Raw genomic sequence first — 22,085 nt, forward strand, 5'->3', positions numbered from 1 at the left:
AAGCTCAGGACCCAGGACCGCCCTCCCCCCCAAGCACTCTTAGAAGCTGCCAGATCTGAGAACCCCCCCCCGCCTCCACCGAGTCCCTCGAGCACTCCCAGAAGCTGGCAGGGACGCTCCAAGGGACCACTGCCAGCAGCCCTAGAACAGCCAGGAACCCTCCACCACCCAGGGTGGGGAGCCTGGAGTGGCTGAATTGCCCCACTGTGGCCCCCCAAACCCTCCCGGGGGAGCACCCCCACTTTCATCCAGTTGTGTGTATGCCCCCCCCGTGAAATCAGGCAGGCACCATCCTAGGGAGCATTTAATTAACATATAATATATTTTAAAAAATAATAATAATAAATCACTCTGGGGGGGAGGGCAGGAACGCAGGTCCTGGGGCCCCAGGTCCCCCCCGCCTGCGGACGGGGTCCCCACGCTCCCCTGGGGGGCTTTGGGGAGAGAGAAGGGGGGAGGCAAAGTTACAAGTGCTTTCTACATGTCCCGCGGGGTCCCCAGCAGCTGGGTATGGTTGGGGGCTGGGGGGGACATATGGGGTGCAGCTAGGGGGGGCAGGATCTCTCCTTACACATGGTGATTAGCCAGGAAAATAAAAACAGAAGCAGCCCCCCCTGCACCCCCACAGGGGCCTCTACCTACAGGGCTATGTACAGTCACCCCTGGGGGGTGGGAGCCCCCTCTCCACCAGGGTTTGGGGGGTGGTTTGAGAGCTCCTGGCTCATGTCTGTGTGTGCCCCCCCCAAATTCCCACCGGCTCCGGTGTCCCCTGGCCCCGTCCTTGGGCAGCCCCCACCCTCTGGAAGAAAAGTGACAAAGGGGAAGGGGAAGGCTGGGGAAGGGGAGGGGAAACCCGGGGGACAGATGAGGGTCCACGGGTTGGGGGGGATGCCAGTGGTGCAACCCCCACTCTGCCGAGTGCCAGGCCCCTCACTGGAGGCGGTCGGTGCGGAAGGAGTCCTCGACGGCAGGGTCGGTGAGCAGCGCATAGGGGTCGCTCAGCATGTTGAGGCCGTCCAGCGTCAGCGGCTCGATCCTCAGCTCCTCCTCCAGCCCCAGGCTCGCTGCCTCCACCTCGAAGCCCGGGACGCCGGCCAGCGCCGTGGCGATCTCCTTGGAGATACCAGGGGGGGAATCTCCTAGTGGGGAGGGGAAAAAAAAAAAAAAAAAAAAAAGAGAGGTGAGGATCACAGAGCCACGGAACTGTCGGGGTTGGGAAAGCCCTCCGAGGTCACCGAGTCCAACCAGCAACCCAACACCAGAGCCTGCCCCAGAGCCATGGCCACACCTGCCTGGATGGGGACTCCACCACCTCTCTGGGCAGCCTGGGCCAGGCCCTGACCACTCTTGCAGGACACAAATTTTTCCTTATGGCCAACCTGAGCCTCCCCTGGGGCAACTTGAGGCCATCTCCTCTTGTCCTGTCTCTTGCTCCATGGCAGAGGAGCCCAACCCCCACCAGGCTCCAGCCTCCTCTCAGGGAGCTGCAGAGAGCAATGAGGTCTCCCCCAGCCTCCTCTTCTCCAAGCTGCACAACCCCAGGCCCTTCTGCTGCTCCTCACAAGATTTGCTCTCAGAGAGGTGCCCCCCCCACCACCCCCAGGTGCCCCCAGGCTGCCCACCTGTCAGGATGATGTTGGGGATGGGGCCGTGGCGGCTGCAGTTGCTGAGGTTTTGCCGGTTCAGGACCTGGGGGTCGTAGCTGCCCTCGGGAGGGTAGCTCAGGGTCCCCAGCTCCTCAGGGAAGCTGCCGCTGTTGCCAGTGGGGCCTTCCCCCATCCCAAACTGGTCAAACTATGGGGACAGAAGGGTTATAGGGATGAGCACCATGGAACCAGGGAACTGTTTTGGTCAGAAGAGAGCTCCCAGATCACCAAGTCCAGCCCTAACCCAGCACTGCCCCAGCACCACCAACCCATGGCCCTCAGCACCACAGCTCCAGGGCTTGGAAACCCCTCCAGGGGTGGAAACTCCATCACTGCCCTGGGCAGCCTGTGCCAGGCCTGGACAAGCCTCAAGGGGCAGAAATTGTTCCTCATGACCAATCTGAACCTCCCCCGGGACAGCCTGAAGCTGTTTCCTCTCATCCTGTCCCTTGTTCCTTGGCAGAAGAACCCAACCCCCCGTGCTGAGTGCTTTCCCACTGGGCAGTTTCTGGCCACTGTCCCCTGCCATGGCAATGGGTTTTGGGTCCTGGCTGTGTGCCCCCTGCCCCCCACCCTAGGGTCACTCACGCTGCCCAGGCTGAAGTTGCTCAGGGGCTGCTGTGCCAGCTGCTGCTGCAGGGAGGGCTCATGCTGCTGCTGCTGGTGCTGGTACTGGTGGGCGTAGGGGCGCTGTGGGGCTGCACTCGGTGGCACTGGGGGCGCCGGGAGCCTGGCGGGGGGGGCGGGGGGCAGTGGTGGCTGGGGGGGGGACTGGTGCAGAGCTTTCTGGCCCTGCTGGGCCGGCAGCAGCAGCCCAGGCTGGCCGTAGGAGTAAGGAGGCAGCCGCTGGTCGGCAGGCAGCTTGCTGGTGTCCAGAGGCACCCCCTGTGGAGAGAGCAGAGACGGGGCGGGGGCAGGCTGTTAGCATGCACTCAGCACCCGGCAGGATCTGGCCTCTCTGCTCCGTGCCCCAGGCTGTGCCAGCCCCTCCCCGGTGCGGCCACCAGCACCGGCAGTGGGGTTGGGGAGACCCCAGCTGTGCAGAGACCCCAAATTTCAGCCCTGGTGTTGAAACCCTGCACCCAGCACCCCCGGGGGGGTGGGGGAGATCCCCATCTGGGACCTGCCTCCAGCGCGTGCCCCCATCCCCCACCGTGCTGAGGCGTGGGGGCGGCCCTGGCGCGTGGCTGAGATGAGGATGGAGACAGACAGGAGAGAGGTGGAGGGGAGCAGAGGAGCGGCGCGGGGCCAGGCGGTGGCTCCATGCATACCTGGGTGATGGAGGACAATGTGGGTGACATTGTTGGTGAGAACTGTTTGGGGTGCTGCCTTCTGGAGTCGCCACCCATGGGGAGGGTGAGGGGGCTGAGCGGGACCCGTCGGCGGGGCGAGGTGGTTATGGAGGCCTGCACCAGGGGGTAGGAGGAGCCGCTCAAGCCGGAGGGCAGGCTGGGGTTGCTGGGGGAGGACTGGAGGGGCTGGCTGCGGGGGGATGTGGGCAGGGAGGGGTTGCTGAGCGAGGAGGAGAGGGAGGAAGGCAGGGACTGGTTGGAGAGTGAGGAGGGGATGGAGGAACTGCTTTGGGAAGACTGGAGCGAGGGGTTGCTGAGGGAGGACTGGAGCGAGGGGCTGCGCAGGGAGGCCTGGAGGTTGGGGTTGCTAAGCGAGGACTGCAGGGAGGGGTTACTCAGGGAGCTCTGCATAGGAGAGGTAAGTCCTGTGGGGACAAAAAACAAGAGACAGCTGTTACCCACCCAGCCTCCCTCTGCCCCAGGCACTGCTCCCTGGGCTGGGCCAGGCTGGGGCTCCCCCACTGCCCCGGGGTGGGATGGAGGTGACTGAGGTGACCAAAACGATGGAGACAGAGACAGAAACACACAGAGCCTGGAGCAGCACTGGCACACAGAGGGCACCCAGGCAGGAGTGGGACCCTCTGTGTCCTTGGACCCCCAGAGCTCTCCCTTCCCCCAGACTGGGATGGCCTGGAGAGGCTGATCTGTGCCATGGGCAGCTGCAGGATGGGGCTGGGGGGGGGTCTCCTCTCCTTTCCTCCAGCTCCACCAGGCACCCACTGCAGGCAGCTCCCTGCCCCAGAGCCCTCTCTGGCTCTCTGGTGTCAGGGGCTGGGGCCAGCCCTCACCTGGAGAGTCGTAGGTGGGGCCCAGGCCCATGCCCCCACTGATGCCCAGGTGTGTCATGGTGTTGGCCAGGTTGCTGGTGCTGTTGCCCCCACTCAGGCTGGGGTAGGGACTCTCGTCCGGGTCGAGGGGGGTGGGCAGCGGGGAGGGGAAGTGCAGGTTGGTGAGGTCAGGGAGGGAGCCGCCGGTGTTGAGGGCCGAGGGGATGAGAGGGATGCTGGCAGGTTGGTCTGGGGATGGAAATATGCTGGGAGAGGGGAAAAGAGAGAGAGCCACACTCGGTGTGGGAACACTGCAGCCCCCTCCAGCAGCTCATCCTTCCCCCAGCCCCTTTCCCACAGCCACCCATGTGCTTCAAATGCCTGTCCCAGGACTACTGCAAACCAGGCTGGGAGAGTTGGGGCTGTTCGGCCTGGAGAAGAGAAAAAAGGTCCCAGGGAGACCTCAGAGCAGCCTTCCAGTACCTGAGTGGGCTCCAGGAGAGCTGGGGAGCAACTTACGACGAGGGCTGGGAGTGCCAGGACGAGGGACAATGGCTTTGAGTTGGGAGAGGGGAGATTGAGAGTGGAGAGGAGGAGGAAATGCTTGAGAGTGAGGGTGGGGAGACACTGGCACAGGTTGCCCAGGGAGGCTGTGGCTGCCCCCTCCCTGGAGGTGCTCAAGGCCAGGCTGGATGAGGCCTTAAGCGACCTGGGCTGGGGGGAGGTGTTCCTTGCCATTGCAGGGGGCTGGAACTGGCTGAGCTTTGAGGTCCCTTCCAACCCAACCCTTGTATCAATCTGTGACTTACTGGATACCAGGGACTTCGCAGGAGCGTGGCCGGGCAGAGGATGAGGAGAGCTGCAAGACCAGAGAGCAGTGAGACCAGGCTGGGACGCTGCCCCCAGCACTGTGGTGGTTTGAGGGCAGGAAGGAGGCTGAGCCACCCCTGTGTCACAGGCAGGGGGACACAGGAGTGACCTCCTCAGCACCTTTCCTGTGCACTCACCTTCTTGGTGTCCCAGGGCTTCAGAGAGTGCTTGCTGTCATCAAAGGTCTCTTCGATGGGAGGCACTTGGAAAGGGAACACTGGCAAGGAAGGGGGCAGTGGGTTAGGGGGGGGCAGAGCAACACAGCCCACCCTCACCCACTGCTCAGGAGTGGGGCAGTATAGACCCCCCCCAGCCACTCTGGTGCCCCATGCCAGCCAGGGGCAGGCTCTCACCTTTATTGTCCACATCCCCATCCAGAAAACCTGCAAGAGAGCAGCTGACCTTTAGCAGCAGGACACAGGGGACAGCAGCCAGCTGGGGAGCTGCTGCATGACCCCAGTGCAGAGCGCTGCAGGGGTGGAAGGGCTGTGGGGGTCCCGGGGCTGGGGGGGGGGACGCTCACCGCCACGGCGGCCGGGGGCTGGCACCCCCTGCCCGGGGCCCAGGTAGGCATCCTGGGGGGTAGGGTTCATGACACTGGTGTGCAGGGCCGAGTCCGAGTTTGTTCTGTGGGGGGAGCCAAGCCATGGTCAGAGGGCCCTGAGCCTGCCCCTCACTCCCACCCTTCACAGCCCCCCTGTTGTGAAAGCCCTGGCCCTCCCCCTGCCACCCCTCCTCAGCCCTGGCACAGGGTGAGAGGAGCTCCCCCGGGGCCCCTGGAGGGGCAGAGGAGCCAGGGATGCTCCACCCATTGTGTCCCCAGTGAGCTGACTGAAGTGGAGGAGCTGGGAGGAGCTGGGAAGAGGCTGCTCAGCTGAGGACGCTGCTGGGACGGCACAAGGGGGACATTGTTCAGCTGCGGCGCAGCTGGAAGGCAGGAAGCTGCTCCCCCCCTCCCCTGCCCCAGGGGACACAGCCCCCTCCCGCAGGGGGCCCAGGCGGGGAGCGATGGGCACCAGCCTGTGGCACAGCTCAGGGAGATGGAGCAGGAGCTGCTGCCAGCAGCATCAGCAAGGAGCCAGCCCCGAGCCCTGCCTCACCCTGGGAGCCTCAGCCCGAGGGAGGGAACAACCCCAGAGGCACACTGGCAGAGCCACAGCTCTCTGGGTTTAGGGACAAGGAGAGGGAGAAAAGGGAATCAAAAACCTCTTCACCTGTTGAGGGCCGAGGGCAGCCGGAACAAATGTCCCTTCTCCATGGGGAAGTTCCCCCAGGGCATGGTCCTGGGGAAGGAGAAACAGCAGAGCTCACCTGGGGAGCAAGGGAAGGGGGGCACAAGGGGGCACTGCCCAAGGCAGGGAGGGCTGCCAGTGGGGAGGCTGAGGGCGGCTCGGGGGACAGCCCTTGGCACTGCAGAGCCAGAGCCAGAGCCAAGCCAAGGCAGCTCTGTGGAAGAAGGCTTAAAGCCCTCCTGAGCCTGAGGTGAGGAATTACAGTGGGACTCAAGGTGAGAGGGCTCCAGGTGCTGCACGGGGGGGCAGCTGTGCCCACTGTGAGTGGTGAGGGGATGTGACACAACCTCTGCTCCTGGGGTAAGAACCACAGCTTTGCCCTGGGAGGTCAGGGAGGGTGGCAGAGAGGGGCCCCAGGGACAAGATGTGTGTGGGGACAAGGCCGCGGCAGCAGCGCTCCAGGCTGGCCGGCGCCGAGGCTCCCGGCGGGGGACAAAGTGCAAGACACAACAGCAGCCTCCAGCCAAGGCTGGGGAGAAGGGACACAAGGGACCCCTCGGCAGCTGAGCTGTGCTGGCCATGAGGCATGGGTAGGACAGTGGCCTTGGCAGGGTGGCAGGGGCAGGACAGCTGCTGGGCAGGGGCAGCCTGGCAAACGATGAGTGACCTCCTGAGTGGCTCTGAGCTGCGGCTGACAGGGACCTCTGTGAGCTCAGGGCACACTCAGGGCATGCTGGGGCTTGGCCTGTCCTCGCCTGCCCCCAGGGCCAAGGGCCAGAGCTGGCAGGGGCTCAGCTGCCCAGTGATTCACCTGGGCAGGGGCTCTCTTCCTGGCCACCCCACAGAGCCAGCAGGAAAACCCCAACAGTGCAGGCAGCACCCAAAAATCAAAGCAGGAGGACATCCTCCCAGCCCCATTCCAAGCACTCCAGTGCTTCCCAGCCCAGTTCCTCCCTGCAGACTGGAGTGGGAAGCTGTACAGAGGCTCCCAGCAGGGCTGAGGCTGCAGGGAATGCAGCAGCACTGGGCCCCTGCCAGCCTGCCAGTGGTGCTCCTTGGCACAGGGCACAGCCCAGGCTGCAGCCAGCCCAGAGGCAGGGGAGGCAGCAGGAGCCCAGCCAGGACACCCTGGGGGCTTTACCTCCTCCAACTGGGCTCGGGTGGAGGGGACAGGTAGGTAGGTCCATAAGGAGAGCTGTCGATGTGAGACTCGTTAAGGGCCATCGGAGAGCCAGGGGCTGAGCAGCTGCTGGGGACCCTTGCCTGGGGGAACTGGGACCATGGGGGGCACAGGGAGCACTGGGGGCATGGGGGGAACCAGGAGCACTGGGGGCATGGGGGCACTGGGGGCATGGGGGAAACCAGGAGCACTGAGGGCATGGGGGGGCACAGGGAGCACTGGGGGCATGGGGGGAACCAGGAGCACTGGGGGCATGGGAGACACTGGGGGCACCGGGGGCATGGGGGGCACTGGGGACACTGGGGGCACCAGGGGGCATGGGGGGCACCGGGGCAGGGCAGGCTGCCCGTGCTGCCCATGGAAGGATATCTGCCGCACGTAGCGGCGCAGGGGGGACACCATCCGGCGCGGGTCCCGCTGCACCCTCTCCACCAGGCCGTGGTGCCGAGTGCCGCGCGCCGAGTCCAGCGCCGAGTGCAGGGGGCCCTGCGGGGACACAGCAGCGTCAGCCCCCCGGGCCCAGAGGGTAGGGGGCTCAGAGCAGCCCCCCTCCCCCCGGGCTGGGGCCAGGCAGGGGGATCAGAGAGCAGCTCCTCAGGCACATCTGCCCACACCATGGCTCTGCATCCTCCTCCCCCTGTCCTTACACAGCTCCTGAGGACCCCGACAAGGCACTGAGGGTGGCAGCCCCCCCAGCCCCCCACGCCTCCCCAGCCCCCCGGGCAGCGCTGGCTGCTGCTCACCTGGAAGTCGGAGGCGCCGCTGCCGATCTGGTTGACGTTGGGCAGGGAGCCGCTGTAGTAGGGCCCCCGGCTGTGGGCCAGCCTCAGCTTCTGAGCCTGCAGCTGGGGCCAGGGGAGGGGGAGCAGGTCAGGGGGGGCCAGGGGCACCCCGAGGTGCTGGAGTGCGCCCCAGGACATCCCCATCCCGGTGCATTATCCCCAAGCCTTCCCTCCTGCAGCCAAGCCCCACAGATGGTACTGAGCCCCAGGGGTGTCCCATGGGAGCGTCCCATGGGAGCCTCCCAGGTGAGGCACATCTGACCCTGGCAGCCTCAGGGCTCACGTGGGAGCAGAAGAGGAGGGATCGAGCTGCTGCCATCTCCCTGCTCTGAAGCCACCAAGTGCAGAGGAGGCCCCACAAGGGACTTTCCTCCCTCTGTGGGTGCTGCAGGGCAGGAAGGATGCTGAGCCTGGGCTGGATTCAGCAGCCACCCCCTGCCACAGGCTGTGGCACCCTAAGCCCTGAGCTGAGCCTGCATCCCCCCAAAACTGCTGAAGCCCCCCTGAGAGGGCTCCCTGCCTGGCATGGCACAGCTCAGCACAGCAGCCCAGTGCTGCCCAAGGCCAAGGGAAGCAGCCAGGGCAAACCACAGGCAGAAGATAACCAGGTGGAGGAAAACCCCCAGCAGGAAAGAGCCTGGGGCAGCACCAGCACTGAGACAGCCCCAGAGGCTCCCTCCTGACCCACAGCTGAGCTAGGCAGCAGGTTGGCCCTCACGAGCTGGGCAGGGCTTTGCCCCTGCCATAAGCTGGGCAGGGCTTTGCCCCTGCCATGAAGAGGATTCCTCACCCCACCAGCAGCAGCACATGCCAGGAAGGGGCATGGCCTTCATCACTCCAGACTCCAGCACAAGGAGTTTTCCCATTTCCCAGCCTCAGCATCCCATCAGGGGAGGAGGCTTTCCCTGATCCCAACCCACAAAGCCAAGGCCAAATACACACAAATCAAGGTGGACCCAGGGGAATCAAGGCCAAAGGGTCCCCCAGGGCTCCCCAGGAGTCCCCAGGCACCAGCACTCAGCAATGCTGGACAAACCCAGGGGACAGAGGAGACGAAGCACAGAAAGCAGCTAGGGAATGGGCTGCAGCCAGGAACATGCAAATTCCCAAGCTTAAGACCAGCAAAATCCAGATCCAGGGGAGAGGAAAAAAAAAATAAAGAAAAAAGAAAAAAAGCCAAAAACAATCGAGAAAAAAACAAACAAACAAACAAACAAACCAACAAATTAAAAAAGCAGTGAGCTTTAGGCAGCAGCTGCCTGCAGAGCACTGCAGGATTACTGCGAGGAGTTCGGGGCTTAAGGTCTTGGGATCCTGCTCTGCTCTCGCAGCCGGGGTCCCTGCGGAGCCGGCGTGGCCACGGCAGGCCGAGAGCAGGCAGCAAGCAGCCAGAGAAACACTCCAGGAAAGGCGAAGTGGAGCTTGAGAGAGGCTGGCACAGCCCCGTGGGGGCAGTGAGGGCCCCCAGAGCTGGGCAGCAGCCCCCAAGAGCCACGAAAGGCCCAGCACAAGCTGCTGGGGTGACAGCCAGTGCCGGCTCCCCGCCTGTAGGCAATGACTGAGGTGACCCACGGGGCCGGGACCCACCCGGGACCAGCTGCCGGGGCTGCCGATGCCATGTGCAGGGAATAAACTCCCGGAGGAAGCGTCCCGGGGCAGGGAAGAGCGGGGAGGACACCGCCGCCGCCTGCCCTGGCGCTTCGCTGCTCATTAACCAACTGTTTGCTGTGCAAACACCAGCGGCAGGCTCCAGCCCACTCCCCAGCTCCCCGGGGATGAGCAGGTCACTGCCGGCCGTGCCGGGGACGAACGCTCCGGAGAGCCGGCAGGGCTCCGAGCCCTGCCCTGCCCGCGGGAACCGGGACCGGCCCCACCTCGCTCCCCGGGGGTCGGCAGGACCTTGTCCCTGTCACCCTCCTGTGACAGACCCCTGAGTGTGAGGGCACCACTGCAGCCCCCCATGGATCCTGCTGCCTTCCTCTGCACCCCACGGAAAGCACAGAACGCTTCGGGTCGGAAGGGGCTGCTGGACAGGGACCCTCCCAGGCAGGGACCCTCGCAGGCAGGGACCCTCCCTCCAGACCAGGTTGCTCAAGGCTTCATCCGACCTGGCCTTGAACACCTCCAGGCTTGGAGACTCCACAGCTTCTCTGGACAACCTCCAGCGCCTCACCCCCCTCACAGGGAAGAATTTCTTCCTAATGTCCAACCCAGACCCACCTTCTTCCAGTCTGAAGCCATCCCCCCTCCTCCTGTCACTCCATGCCTTTGTGCAGAGCCCCTCTCCAGGAGGGTGAGGGTGACCCAAGAGCCCTGAGCCCCCTCCTGCACCAGGCAGGGTTGGTGCTGGCTGCTGGACCCTGCAGAGCCCCATTGCCAGGGTTGGCACAACCTTCCCTGCCAAGCTGCAATCTGGCCAGGCCCTCAGCTTGGCAGAGCACTGCAGGGGCCCAGATGGAGTCCTGGAGGCCAGCACCGAGCAGGACACAAACCACAGCTGAGTGTCCCCTCAGCAGCTTCCCCTGCCCAGGAAACCACACTGGGGGGGACACATGGCAGCATTCCTGACCTCCCTGCCCTGCTGTCAGGCCCCTGGCACCCCTGAGTGGCCCTCCTGCCACCAAGGTCCCTCTGAAAAACCCACAGGATACACCACCTCCCCTTGCCCAGAAGCTGCCATGCAGGGCTCCAAACAAGCTAAATTTAAGCATCTCCAGGGATGCAGCATCTGCTGCTTCCCTTGGGAACCTGCTGATGGGTGGGAAAGTCCAACCCAACCCTCAGCGCTCAGGGACAGACCCTCCAAGCCCCAGGGCTGGTGGAGGATCACCTGGCAGGGGAGCCATGGGGCTGTGGCACAGCAGGAGCCCATCCCAGCCTGGGGATCTCCTCCTCACCCCCATGGTTAAGAGGCAGTGAGAGCTCAGATAAACACTCAGGTGCCAGGCAGCTGCTTTTGCCACCTGGAAGTGAAGGAGGAGAACAGCAGGACCCACAGGCCAGAGTGAGCCACGTGCAAACCCTCACCAAGGAGCCCACAGACAAAATAAATCAAAATAAACCCGGAGGAAGCAGAAGTGAGAAGCAGGTGGGCAGCTGGAGAAGGAGCATTTCCCTGGGGGGAACCATCTCAACCCCTCTGCAATCCCAATATCCCAAATGCAACCCTGAGCCCTGGGGGGAGGCTCCATCCACATTCATCTCCTCTGCACCTCCAGAAACCCTCTGAGCCCCTTCGGGTACCTGCCTGAGCCCCCTGACATCTTGCTGTGCCTGCTGATCCCCCACCCACCCTGCAGCCCTGCTACCCATGAGAACTCCCTCTCCTTCTGCACCCCCTCAGTTCTCCCTAACCCCAAGTCCCTTGCACGCCCCTTGCACCCTTAGAGCCCCCCCCCCGCTCCCCTTTCACGGAGCCCCCAGCCCCCTCTAACTTCTCAGTCATTATGTCTCCAGTCACTCTCTGGCCGTCTCACAGACCGCGGTCCCCTTTGGATCCTTACGACCCCCTATGGATCCTCACAGCCCTCAGCACCTTCAGGACCCTCCCGCCCCTCCTGGCCGCTCACGACCTCCCTGCATACTCACGACCCTCCGGTCCCCCACAGCCCCCGGTCCACTCCGCAGCCCCAAGCCCCTCACATAGCTACCGATCCCCTCACAGCCCCCAGCCCCTCTCACTGCCTCCAAACGCCCTGCAGCCGCAGACCCTCCCTCACAGCTCCCGCACCCCCGGGCCCGTGGCGCATCCGGCGGGGGGGAGGCCGCGGCGTCGCTGCTCACCCGGGTGGAGCAGATCTCCATCATCACCTCCTCGAAAGCCGCCGTCTCCTCCGCCTGCCGCTGCTTCTGCAACGCGATTTTCTCGCTAAACTTCCGCGGGTTCGAAGCACCGGCACCGGCCGAAGAACCCGCACCGGGCCCGGGCCCGGGCCCGGCCCCCGCACCCGCCGCCGCCATCTTCCCTGCTCTGGGCCGCTCCGGCCGCCGCCGCTGCCGCCACCGCGCGGAGCACGCTGGGAAAAGGAGTCCGTAGAGGGAGAACTGCCGCTGGGCACCCAGGGCAAGCAGACCACAGCTCCCAGCATCTTTCGCGGCACAGCCGCAGGGGCTGTTGGGAAACGGAGTCCTCCGCTTCCCTATCGACACCACCAGGGGGCGTCCCCGCTCCGGGAGCTGGGCGGGACCGACTACAACTCCCGGCATACACCGCGAAGGTTCGCCTGCGGGGCGGTGCTATGGGCGGGACTGTGGGTGGTGCCGTGGGCAGAGCAGCGGTGCCGCCGGGAGGGTGAACAGAGCGCAATGGAGCCGGAGGGGCGGGGGGCGGAGCACAACGCAACGGAGGGGCCTGGGCACACCCCTAGAATGAGGGGGCCCTGCGGTGGGAGGGCAGCAGGATGCGGTGTGGGGTGATGCTACATGGACTCAGAGCTCGCTGGTGATAAAGCTGGGGAGGGGGAGAGGGTAAAGCAAGGTTACCCCAAGCATGGCTGGGAACAGAGAGCCCCCGCCTAAAATTGTTGGGGTGGAGAGGTGCACCCGCCCAACAGCTGATACAGGCCTGGGGAGTGGGGGGATACTGTCACCCCTCCCCAGGCACTGTCATTCCTCCCCAGTATGGTGCCCCTGCCTTCCACATCACTCTGCCCTTCCCCAGTATTGTGCCCTCTCTCTTCGCAGCCCTCCCAGTGCCCAGCACAGGCAGCACCATCAGGTCCAGTCCTTTATTTGCTTCATCCACGACCCCTCTCCATTTGGGGGGGGGGGGGGGCTATCCGGGGTGGGGGCCAGGGCTGTGCACCCTGGGGCACCCATCTACACTGTAAGAGCACTTGTGGGTGTGCGGTGAGGGGGGACAATTGCTCATCCCACACGCATATTCTGGGGTCCCATGGTGGGGGACAGCACTGTTCCCCTTGTGCAGGGGGAGAAGCGAGGCATGGGGCTAAGCCTCACTGGGGTTGGGGGGGTCCCAGAGGCAGATTCCCCCCCCCAGCCCTGGGGTGCACAGGGTGGGTGGGAACAGCCCCTGGAGCGGCACTTTGGCAACTTTGGCACAGTAATGGGGGGGTGCAGAGGGAGGATTTCCTCCCCACCCCCCCCCGAGGGAGGAGCATCTCAGATCTTGACGAAGAGGATGGCAGTGACAAGGGCGAAGCCAGCGAGGAGCAGGATGACTTTGGGGACACGGTCCTGGGGGACCCCCAGCTCCTGGGGCAAAATCTCCAAGAAAGTGATGTAGAGGAAGGTCCCAGCTGCCAAGCCCTCCAGCACCCCGCGGCACAGCCTCTGCCGTGGCCCTGCACCCGCAGCCACCACGGTCCCCAGCCCCACGCCCAGAGGGGACATCATGGCGAAGAGCAGCAGGCAGGCGGCCACAGCGGGGGGGCGCAGGCGGCCCCGCAGGAGCTTCAAGGCCAGGCTGAAAGCCACAGCACATTTGTGGAGCAGCAGGGCCAGGCAGACCCTCAGCACAGCTCCCTCAGCCTCCTGCAGCCCCAGTGCCAGCCCCTCCAGCACGGAGTGGAGAGCCAAGGCCAGCACCAGCAGCCCGGCCCGGATGGCCCCCCGGGCACTGCTGGCGGCAGCAGGTTGTGCCAGGGGGGTCTGGATGGAGCCAGAGGAGGGGAGCAGGGCTCGGGTCTCCTCCGACAGCATCGATGGCTCTTGCTGCGCCAGCGCCACCTGCTCCAGCACCAGCACCAGGAAGAAGCCCATGGCCAGGATGAACTCGGCCAAGGGGAACTGCAGCTGTGGTGGGGGGAAGATGGGGGGAGGTCAGGGACTGCCTGCGCTGGGCCCTGCCTGCACCCGGGAGGGAAGCTGGACACGGTGGCTGGCAGGAGGCCACAGGCAGAGGGAGGATCTTTCCATGAGTCACGGCAGGACACGAGCGGCCTCCCGGCTGGCCTGGCCCCACCATCCCCTCCTGGCTGCTCCACTACCACCAGCTCAGCCTTGCCAGTTCCATCCCCTCTGTCATCATCCTCACTGTCCCATCCCTGTTACCCCATTCCTACTGTCCTCATCCAATCATCCCATCCTCACTCCCTGCTGTCACACCATCCCATCCCCACTGTCTTGTCCCCACCATCCCCTCCCCACACTCCCATTCCCCTCATCCCTTCCCTGCTGTCCCTGTCCCCCTTCCCACCACCCAGTCCCTCCCATCCCACCCTCTCTGCCCCACCTTCCCCCATCCCAGCCAGAGGTCCTGACCCCAATCCCAGTGGCAGGGACACCCCCGGGGCTGAGCTGGGGTCTCCCTGGGCAGTGTCCCCAGCAGGGGCAGGACTGGGGGGGTCCTGGGTGCTCACCGTGACGCGCAGTCCCTCCAGCGCTGCACTGATGCTGGCCAGGTAGTCAGGCAGGAGGTCGAGCAGGCAGGTGCCCAGGAACACTCCGCCTGCGAAGCAGCTCACCAGGCTGAGCACTGGCCCACGGGGGTCTGCAGGGCAGGAGGGGGGTGGCTGAGACCCCTGCTGAGAACCCCACCTCAGCCTGGCACCTTGAGGTCAGCTGTGCCCTGGGTGACAGCCTGGTCCCCAACCTGTCCTCCCCAGATCCCAGAGATCCCCTGACTCCCCTCTGAACTCCCCAAACTTCTCAGACACCCAAAACTTCCCAGATCCCCCCCAAAATCCTCAGTATGCCCCGGACATCCTGTGCCTTTCGAAACCTCCAGGCCACCCCATGCACCCAGATTCTCAACACATCCCCCCAGGACAAGACACCCGGACTCCTCCAGACTCCCCGGGACAACCCTGACAGCCCCAGGCCCCTGAACCCCAGCGAACCCACGGGGTAATCCCCGGACCCCTGAAGACCTCCCATTCCCCCGGGTGTCAGCCCTGCCGTACCGGTGGAGCTCGGGGGCTGTCGGAAGCAGCAGAGCGGGGCGAGGCCGCAGGCGAGGGGCAGCAGCAGCAGCAGCACCAGGGAGCCCAATTTGACCTCCAGTCCGGGCGGGGGGCGCGGGGCCATCCCGGGGCTCCAGGCCAGCTCCTCCATCACGGTCTCGGTCCCAGCTGCCGCTGCCATCCCGCCCGGATTCCGATGCAGGAGCTTCAACACCGACCACGGGAGAAGCTCCGACTTGTCGCCGCCGCCTCGGTCGAGTTTTGCATCCCTGGGACCAGACGGAGCTGCGGCGGGACGGGGCCGTCAGAGCGGCCGGTGCCGCCTCCCGGCCTCGGTGACTCACGCACGCAACCTCCCCCCAGCCCCAGCACGGATTTCCCCCGGCCCGGGGCCCTCAGTCCTGGCAGCACCGCGGCAGGGAGATCCCCGGGGCCGGGGATGGCCCGGGGCAGCGCTCCGGTAACGGCAGTGGATCGGCTCCAGGACCGGGATCATGGATCGGGATAAAGTATCATGAATCTGGGGCCGAGACTAGGGACCAGCGTGGACTCCCTGTCCCGGTCCCCGTCCCAGTTCCCGGTGCCGGTCCCGGTGTCCGGTCGCCCCTCACTCACCGCTCTCTGCGCCGTGTCCGCGTCCCCGGTGCTCCGGCGGGGGGAACCCTGACCGCCCGCCGCAGCCAATAGCGACGCAGAACGCCCTGACGGTCCCGCTGAGTGACGTGAGTCGCAACCAATAGGAAGCAAGGCCCCCGGGCGCGGTGCCGCTGTCCCGTGTCGGGCTCCGCCGGGGCGGGTCGGTTCCCCCTCCGCCACCGTCGACGTCATCCTCTCCCTACCCAGGGGTCCCGTTACCGAGTCTGCAGCCCCCGTCGGCTCCCGAGGACCCGGTTCCTCCGCAGAGCCCCTCGCTGTTGCTCCCCGGTGCCTCCGGGACACGGTACTGGGGCAGCAGCGGCCCCAGCCCGGCTCTCCCCGGTACCCCGTCCGGTTCCCCGTGCCCTCTCCTCCACAAACACTTCCCGGTCCCCGGTAGAAGCGGGAAAGCCCCGAGCCACGCCGGGGGCGGGGGAAGCCGATGCCGCCTGCCGGTGTCAGGCTGCGGGGGTGGGACTTGGCTGGGCTTGCCCAGGATACCGGAGATCCTGGTGCGCGGCCCCGGCAGCGGCTGCGCAACCCGCAGCAAAGCGGTATCCGGGACGGCTCGAGGAGTCCCAGGGAGTCCCAGGAGCGGGAGGGGTCACATTCGTCCCCGCTGCACCGGGGCACGGAGCGGGCAGAGGGTCCCGCGGCCCCTTGCCGGGATCTGCCGGGAGCAGCACTGACAGACAACTCCCGGTCCGGAGGGTCCCCCGGCACCCAGCGCGGGGTCCTGCCCCGCCCAGCTCAGCCCTCAGCCCGGGCTATGGAGCCGGAGGCCCCGGAACTCCCGGAGCCGCAGGAAGAGCTCTTCCTGGGCAGCGTCTTCCCCGACCTCCCCTTCGGGGGCTGGCGGCTGCCGGAGGATGCCGTGAGTCGGTGACGCGGAGGGAGCAGAGCAGTGGGGACACCTCTGAGGGACGTTGGGGTCTGGGGGAGGGGAGTGACCCCATCCCCCTACCCGGCCCCTCTCTGTGTCCCCAGGACAGCAAAGCCGAAGAGCTACTGCAGCTGGCGGCGAACCCCGATGAGGTCTGCGGCCTGGTGGGCCACCACCTGCCCTCCCCGGACTCCCCGCGACCCGAGGACCCCACCCCCACCCCCCTCTACGAGGTGGTTTGCGACCTCAGCGCCCCCCTGAGCGGCGGCGTCGTCTCCATCCAGCTGGGTCAGTGGGGTCGGGACCGAGGGCAAGGCTCAGCCTGCGGCGGGAAGGGCGCAGGGTCGCATCCTGCTGGCGCGGGGCAGGAGCTGAGCGGCTGCCCGGGGTCGGGGCGGGCAGGACCTGGCAGGACGAGGCCTCCTTTCCCCCTCCCCAGCAGAGGACTGGTTGTGCCCTGCACTGCTCCCTGCCTCCTGCAGCATCATCGACCTGCCCCTGCCGGCCCCCAGCCCCACAGTGAGTCCCTGCTGCTCCTCCGTGTGTCCCCCACACTCCCCAGGCACCCCCAGGCCCACGGGGAGCCCCTTCAGCCCTCTCTCTGTCCCCCCCAGCCTGTCCCCACACCTGTTCCATCGCAGCAGCTTCGCCTGACAGAGGAAGAGAAGAGGCTGCTGGCACAGGAGGGGGTGATGCTGCCCAGTGCCCTGCCCCTCACCCAGGTGGGTTGGGGAGGTTTGGGGGGCAGTTGGGAGTGCCATGGGGCAGAGTTCAGCCTTGGATCCTCCTTCCTCAGGCTGAGGAGAGGATCCTGAAGAAGGTGAGGAGGAAGATCCGGAACAAGCAGTCAGCCCAGGACAGCCGTCGCAGGAAGAAGGAGTATCTGGATGGGTTGGAGAGCAGGTGGGTGCTGGTGGCACCACCAGCTGGCATGGCACCCATGCCACGAGCCACAGCCCCTCACTTGTCCCCATCTCTGCCTGAGCAGGGTGGCTGCGTGCTCAGCCCAGAACCAGGAGCTGCGGAAGAGAGTCCAGGAGCTGGAGAAGCTCAATGGGTGAGTGTGGCATGGTGCCAGGATGGGGTACAGGGACAGGGGACATCCAAAACAAGCAGCTGCCACCCTCTGCCCTGCAGGTCCCTGCTGCGGCAGCTGCAGGCACTGATCAAGCAGACGTCCAACAAGGCTGCCCAAACTAGCACCTGTGCCCTGGTAGGGTGGCACACGCATCATGATGCGCCCATCAGTGTCCCCCTGCCCCGTGGTACCACTCAGGGACACTCAATCCCTGTCACTCCCCGGCAGATCCTGCTCCTCTCCCTGGGACTCATCCTCTTCCCTAGCTGCAGCCCCTTCCGCCAGCGGCCAGAGGGCAGCCAGGGTGGGCAGAAGCCCACCGGAGGTGAGGGGGGGTTGCAGGGGTCCTGGGGAGCACTAGCTGGAGCTCCCCCACCCCAGCAGTGCCCAGCTCGGTGTTCCCTGTTTCCCACAGGGATTTCCAGGCACATCCTGACACGGGGGGAGCTGCTGGGACCAGCTGGAGAATCCCAGTCCTCTGTGCAAGGGTGGCTGTGGGCAGAAGCGCCAGGATCTTTGGCTGCCATGGAGGATGAAGCTGGAGGGGGGCACAGGGGTGGGGGGCTCCTCCCTGACAGGGAGCTGGGCACCAACTCTTCAGACCAGGCCACCCCAGGGGACGTGGAGACTGCTAAACAGGGACATGCGGACGAGATGTGACAGGCAGCAGAGAGCAACCCCCCCAAGCTGGGGGCAGCAGTGGGGGGACATAGCCGAGTCTGGGCAGGGCATGCCAGCTGTGCCCCTTGGTAAATAAACTCAAGCCTGGTTTGCACCCCAACACACATCAGAGGGTTGGTGCTGCTTGTGGTGGGGTTGTGGGGGACAAGGCGCCCCCCCCGCAAAACTTCAAGAGTGCCAGGCTGGTGGCACAGCTGTGTCACTTCCACCCTCCTGGGCACAAACGCCAGCACTGCTCCAGTGCCAATGTCCAGCATTTATTACACATTACCTTCCCGGGGACCCCCAGCAGGGCACCCCTGGTGGCATCCAGGGCAGCTGCTGGCAGTGCCCCGTGGTCACGGAGCAGGGCAGGGCCTGCCCCGGCCCACCCCTGTTGCTGCTGCCCAGCTGGCAGCGGAGGGTGAGCAGAGACCTGGCGGCAGGGCCGTGCTAGATGGACTCCAGCTGCTTGCGAACCTTCTCCAGAGCCTTCCTGTCGAGCACCCGCTGGCGGCACACCACCAGCACAGCGAAGAGAGCAGCCACACACATCATGGTGCCCACGAAGCGCCAGAAGATGTGAGCCTCCATCACGGCCGAGCGGCACCTGTGCCCACGGGAGAGTCAGCAACGGCCTCAGCCCCCAGCCCCAGCCTGCACCCTGCTGACCCGGGGCCTGCCCCCACCTTTTGAAATCATCCTTCCTGGAGGTGGCACAGGTGACCTTCTCGACGAACCCCGTGGGCCTGCACTCCGTCATGGCCTTCTACAACCCAAAAGGAGCTGTTAGAGGCTGCCTGGGGGGCGGGATCTGCCGCCCCGAGCCCGCCAGCCGTGGGCTGGGCACGTCGGGGCCTGGCTGGCCAGGTGAAGGGCTGAGCACAGCCCAGCCTCACCGTCTGGAAGCTGGAGCAGCGGGAGCACTCCTGCACCACCACGTAGTCCTCCACCTGCCAGCACTGCGTGGCCGTCACCGGGCTCGCTGCGGGAAAAAGAACGGCAGCTGAGTGCGGGCCCAGCCAGGAACCCACATGAGTGCAGTCGCGAACTCAGTGGTCCCCGACTGCCCGCGCCCCGCCGAGCCCAGACCTGCACTCACCCGACCGCTTCTCATCATTCACCGCCATCGCCGCCGCTGGCCTGTGGAGAGAGCAGAGTCGCCGTGAAGGCCGCGCTCCGTTACCGGCCGGGCCACGATTTCCCCCTCCGGGCTCGGCTTCACCCTCGACCGCCCGCTCACCGCAGCCCGCAGACCAGAGCACCCAGGACAGCGTAGAGAACGCAGAACTGCGGCCCGAGGAGGCCCTGGGGCCCCATGGGCGCAGCGGAACTACCGGGCCGAGTCCTGCGTCTGGGGAGACGCCGCCATCTTGAGCCGCGGGGCCCGCTGGGAAACGCCGCGAAGGGCGGGGTTCCGTGCGCGGCGGGGCCTGGGCGGAGCCTGGGCGGAGCCTGGGCGGAGCGTCGGCGCCAGGCCGCTTGAGAGGCGTGGCTTACTGGGGGCGTGGCTTAGCTTTGTCCCGCCCAGCGCAGCCCCGCCTCGCGGCCCCCCCCCCCCCCCCTCGTGTCCGCCGTTCCCCGCTCCCGGTCCCGTCCGCCCGTGTCTCCCCGTCCCTCGCGGCCCCAACACAGACACCGGAGACGGGGCAAGGCACAAGCTGGGCTTTATGGCACAAGGTGTGGACTGGGGGGGGTCAGCCCTGTACCGCCCCCCAGCCAGTCCCGGAGCCCCCCGCGATCTGCGTCGTGTCGGTTCCCCGACCCCCAGCGAGGCGCCCGCGCTTCACCGGGGCAGGCAGGGGAAGCGGTGGCGGCGGTGGGGGGGGGGGTCCGGTGGCTCTATGCCAGGGAGCATTTACCCCCGGCCTTCCTCGCGGGGCCGGGCTCCAGCAGGGGCCTGCTGCCGCTGGGGGCCTGGAAAAGGGAAGGGAATGGGTCAGGGGGGGCGGGAGCAGGGGGGTGTCCCCCACCCCGGCCCCACTTACTGCTTTCCGGGAGGATTTCTGCAGGATGTCTCGTGCCAGCATGCTGAAGGCCTAAGGAGCAGGGGGTGACGGTCACCAGTGACCCCTCCCAGGGATTGGGACCCCCCCACGGGGAGAAAGCAGTCTCCCTGGCAATGGGGAAATCCCCACCACCTGTGGGCCTCTCCTCACCTCCTCCACATTCACGCTGGATTTGGCACTGGTCTCAAAGAAGCGGATCCCATGCTCCTTTGCCAGCTGTGGGGACAAGGGGACCCCCCACCTTTGATCTGGGTGCCAAAAGGGAGGGCAAGGCCCCCAGTGCCCCCCACCCACCATGCCCCCCCCTACCTTCTCCGCCTCCTCACGCTGCACTTTGCGCTTGCTCTCCATGTCGCACTTGTTGCCAATCAGGAGACGCTCGACCCCGGCTGAGGCGTTCTGCAGGCAGCAGAGGATGGGCAGGATGCCCCCAGGACCCCCATGGCAACCCAGCCCCAGGCCCTGCCTGCTTACCTCTTTGATGCTCTTCATCCAGTTCTGGATGTTTTCAAAGGACTTTGCATCGGTGATGTCATACACCAGGATGATGCCCTGCCAGGACAGGGAGGTCAGCAGAGCAGGGACCCTCTGCCCCAGCTTGGGGGAAGGGGGGGTTCTTGTCCTCAATACCCCTCAGAGCTGCCCTAGCCCTTTGGGGTGCTGCTGTCCCTGCCTCTGACATACCACAGCTCCACGGTAATAGGCTGTGGTGATGGTTTTGAAGCGCTCCTGTCCTGCTGTGTCCCTGTAGAGAGGCAGAGCAGGGGGAATGAGGGTGGCTTGATATGAAGTGGGGGGGTCCCCAATTCCTCCCATCACCCCTTTACTCACCACACCTGCAGCTTGATTTTCTTCCCATCGATGTCCACTGTCCGGATTTTGAAGTCGATGCCTGGGAAAGAAGGAGAGGGGTGGGGGATGGGGATGCTGGAGCTGCACCCGAGCCGGGAGGGGATGCCATAAACTGCTCCACTCCCAGCCCCAGGCTCCAGCTTCCCAGTAACCATCTGTCATCCCGGGAAAGGGGAGGGGGAGCAAAGTCCAGGCCTGGCCCTGGCTGTGGAGGGTAGGAGGGGGTCGCTGGGGTCCCTGAGCCTGCTGGAAATGGCATTCCTGCTGGATGGCATCACCTAGCATGGCTGCTGGAGACAGAGGTGGAGATGCCGGACTCCCTTAATCACACCAACCAGCCCCAAAAGCTGGCAGAGAACCCCAAAAAACTTCATCTCTGCACTCCCTTTTCTGCTCGACCCTATTTCAAGAGGCTGAAGTGGAGCAGAGAGGACTGGAGAGAGCTGAAGGCCCAAACCAGGATGACGATGGTGGGGGGAAGTCCCCGGGGCCTGGAGCCCCAGGACAGGAGGATGATGGTCGGGCTCAGCCTGGATCCCGGCCCGGCTGGCAACTAGCGTGTCCATGCTGGAGCTTCTGGCCCGGGCCGTCCTGGGGCGGCTGCGCCGGGGTCAGGAAATGGCTCCAGCAGCGTGGTGGAAACTCAGGCGGAGGAGGACAGGACGGTGAACGCCGGGGTCCCGGGCGGCGTCGAGCCGTGGCCGGTGGAACCGTGCCACGCCAGCTCCCCTCGTGGAGCAGCCCCTGGAAACGGCTCAGCGCCGTCGGACACCGGGCGGGACGAGGCACGGAGCTGCACCCCGGTGCAGCCAAGTCCCCGATGTCGCTCCCAGCGTTGTTCCCGGGGTGGCAGGCAGGGAAAGAGAATGGTGGCGAGCGATGGGAGCCGTCCCTGCCGCCTCACTTGGGGATCCCCGGGGGTGCTGCTCACGCACCGATGGTAGAGATGTAGGTGCTGGTGAAGTTGTCCTCGGCGAAGCGGATGATGAGGCAGGTCTTGCCCACGCCGCTGTCCCCGATCAGCAGCAGCTTGAAGAGGTGGTCGTAGGCCTTGGCCATGGCCCCTCCGCCGCCACCGGGACCCGGCCCGGCCCGGCCCCGGGCCCGGCCTCGGACCGCCCCCACTACAGGCGGGGACTCGCCCTGGGCCCGGCCCCGCCGCTGGGGCGTCACCATTCCGTGACATCACCGCGGGGATCGCCACGTCACGCCTCCCCGCGCCTCCCGCGCTGCGGGCGCCCAGCCCACGGTGGTGCCCTCACCAACATGGCCGCC

At 65.9% G+C, this 22,085-nt stretch overlaps 4 protein-coding genes across 4 annotated transcripts; all 4 read right to left on the reverse strand.

Annotated features, from left to right (window-relative positions):
• Nucleotides 1–910: 910 nt before the first annotated feature.
• On the reverse strand, nt 911–12,035 carry CRTC2 (CREB regulated transcription coactivator 2). The gene is made up of 14 exons (XM_054396950.1): nt 11,613–12,035; nt 7,791–7,892; nt 7,426–7,533; nt 7,009–7,076; nt 5,850–5,918; nt 5,159–5,262; nt 4,989–5,018; nt 4,773–4,837; nt 4,575–4,624; nt 3,787–4,031; nt 2,918–3,363; nt 2,430–2,531; nt 1,623–1,794; nt 911–1,139 (listed from the first exon to the last, which is right to left on the reverse strand). The coding sequence occupies exons 1-14, from the start codon at nt 12,033–12,035 to the stop codon at nt 931–933; spliced, it is 2,193 nt and encodes a 730-aa protein (XP_054252925.1). The 3' UTR covers nt 911–930.
• An 804-nt stretch (nt 12,036–12,839) lies between these two features.
• Nucleotides 12,840–14,873, reverse strand: SLC39A1 (solute carrier family 39 member 1). Its single transcript, XM_054396951.1, has 3 exons — nt 14,693–14,873; nt 14,150–14,280; nt 12,840–13,583 (listed from the first exon to the last, which is right to left on the reverse strand). The coding sequence occupies exons 1-3, from the start codon at nt 14,871–14,873 to the stop codon at nt 12,951–12,953; spliced, it is 945 nt and encodes a 314-aa protein (XP_054252926.1). The 3' UTR covers nt 12,840–12,950.
• Nucleotides 14,874–18,226: 3,353 nt separating this feature from the next.
• JTB (jumping translocation breakpoint) lies at nt 18,227–19,326 on the reverse strand. The gene is made up of 5 exons (XM_054397010.1): nt 19,193–19,326; nt 19,052–19,092; nt 18,849–18,934; nt 18,639–18,718; nt 18,227–18,559 (listed from the first exon to the last, which is right to left on the reverse strand). Exons 1-5 carry the CDS (start codon nt 19,267–19,269, stop codon nt 18,403–18,405), a joined length of 441 nt encoding a protein of 146 aa, XP_054252985.1. The 5' UTR covers nt 19,270–19,326; the 3' UTR covers nt 18,227–18,402.
• A 465-nt stretch (nt 19,327–19,791) lies between these two features.
• On the reverse strand, nt 19,792–21,884 carry RAB13 (RAB13, member RAS oncogene family). Its single transcript, XM_054396952.1, has 8 exons — nt 21,746–21,884; nt 20,790–20,850; nt 20,643–20,703; nt 20,433–20,510; nt 20,268–20,357; nt 20,109–20,174; nt 19,938–19,988; nt 19,792–19,866 (listed from the first exon to the last, which is right to left on the reverse strand). The coding sequence occupies exons 1-8, from the start codon at nt 21,867–21,869 to the stop codon at nt 19,792–19,794; spliced, it is 606 nt and encodes a 201-aa protein (XP_054252927.1). The 5' UTR covers nt 21,870–21,884.
• Between the last annotated feature and the right edge of the window lie 201 nt (nt 21,885–22,085).

This window comes from Indicator indicator, chromosome 40 (genome assembly GCF_027791375.1).
Source record: "Indicator indicator isolate 239-I01 chromosome 40, UM_Iind_1.1, whole genome shotgun sequence".
NCBI classification, from domain to species: domain Eukaryota; kingdom Metazoa; phylum Chordata; class Aves; order Piciformes; family Indicatoridae; genus Indicator; species Indicator indicator.

Coding starts and splice junctions, on each gene's coding strand:
- CRTC2 (XM_054396950.1), bottom strand. CDS start 12,035: ATGCCGGGAGTTGTAGTCGGTCCCGCCCAGCTCCCGGAGCGGGGACGC. Junction 7,534..7,790: donor GCGGCGCCTCCGACTTCCAG/GTGAGCAGCAGC, acceptor GTGTCCCCGCAG/GGCCCCCTGCACTCGGCGCT. Junction 4,032..4,574: donor TGCGAAGTCCCTGGTATCCA/GTAAGTCACAGA, acceptor CCCCTCTCCCAG/CATATTTCCATCCCCAGACC.
- SLC39A1 (XM_054396951.1), bottom strand. CDS start 14,873: ATGGCAGCGGCAGCTGGGACCGAGACCGTGATGGAGGAGCTGGCCTGG. Junction 14,281..14,692: donor ACAGCCCCCGAGCTCCACCG/GTACGGCAGGGC, acceptor CCTGCCCTGCAG/ACCCCCGTGGGCCAGTGCTC. Junction 13,584..14,149: donor TGGAGGGACTGCGCGTCACG/GTGAGCACCCAG, acceptor CCCCCACCACAG/CTGCAGTTCCCCTTGGCCGA.
- JTB (XM_054397010.1), bottom strand. CDS start 19,269: ATGGGGCCCCAGGGCCTCCTCGGGCCGCAGTTCTGCGTTCTCTACGCT. Junction 18,935..19,051: donor GAATGATGAGAAGCGGTCGG/GTGAGTGCAGGT, acceptor TTTTTCCCGCAG/CGAGCCCGGTGACGGCCACG. Junction 18,560..18,638: donor AGGAAGGATGATTTCAAAAG/GTGGGGGCAGGC, acceptor CCGTGGGCACAG/GTGCCGCTCGGCCGTGATGG.
- RAB13 (XM_054396952.1), bottom strand. CDS start 21,869: ATGGCCAAGGCCTACGACCACCTCTTCAAGCTGCTGCTGATCGGGGAC. Junction 20,511..20,642: donor CCTATTACCGTGGAGCTGTG/GTATGTCAGAGG, acceptor CTGTCCTGGCAG/GGCATCATCCTGGTGTATGA. Junction 20,175..20,267: donor AGCGTGAGGAGGCGGAGAAG/GTAGGGGGGGGC, acceptor TTGTCCCCACAG/CTGGCAAAGGAGCATGGGAT.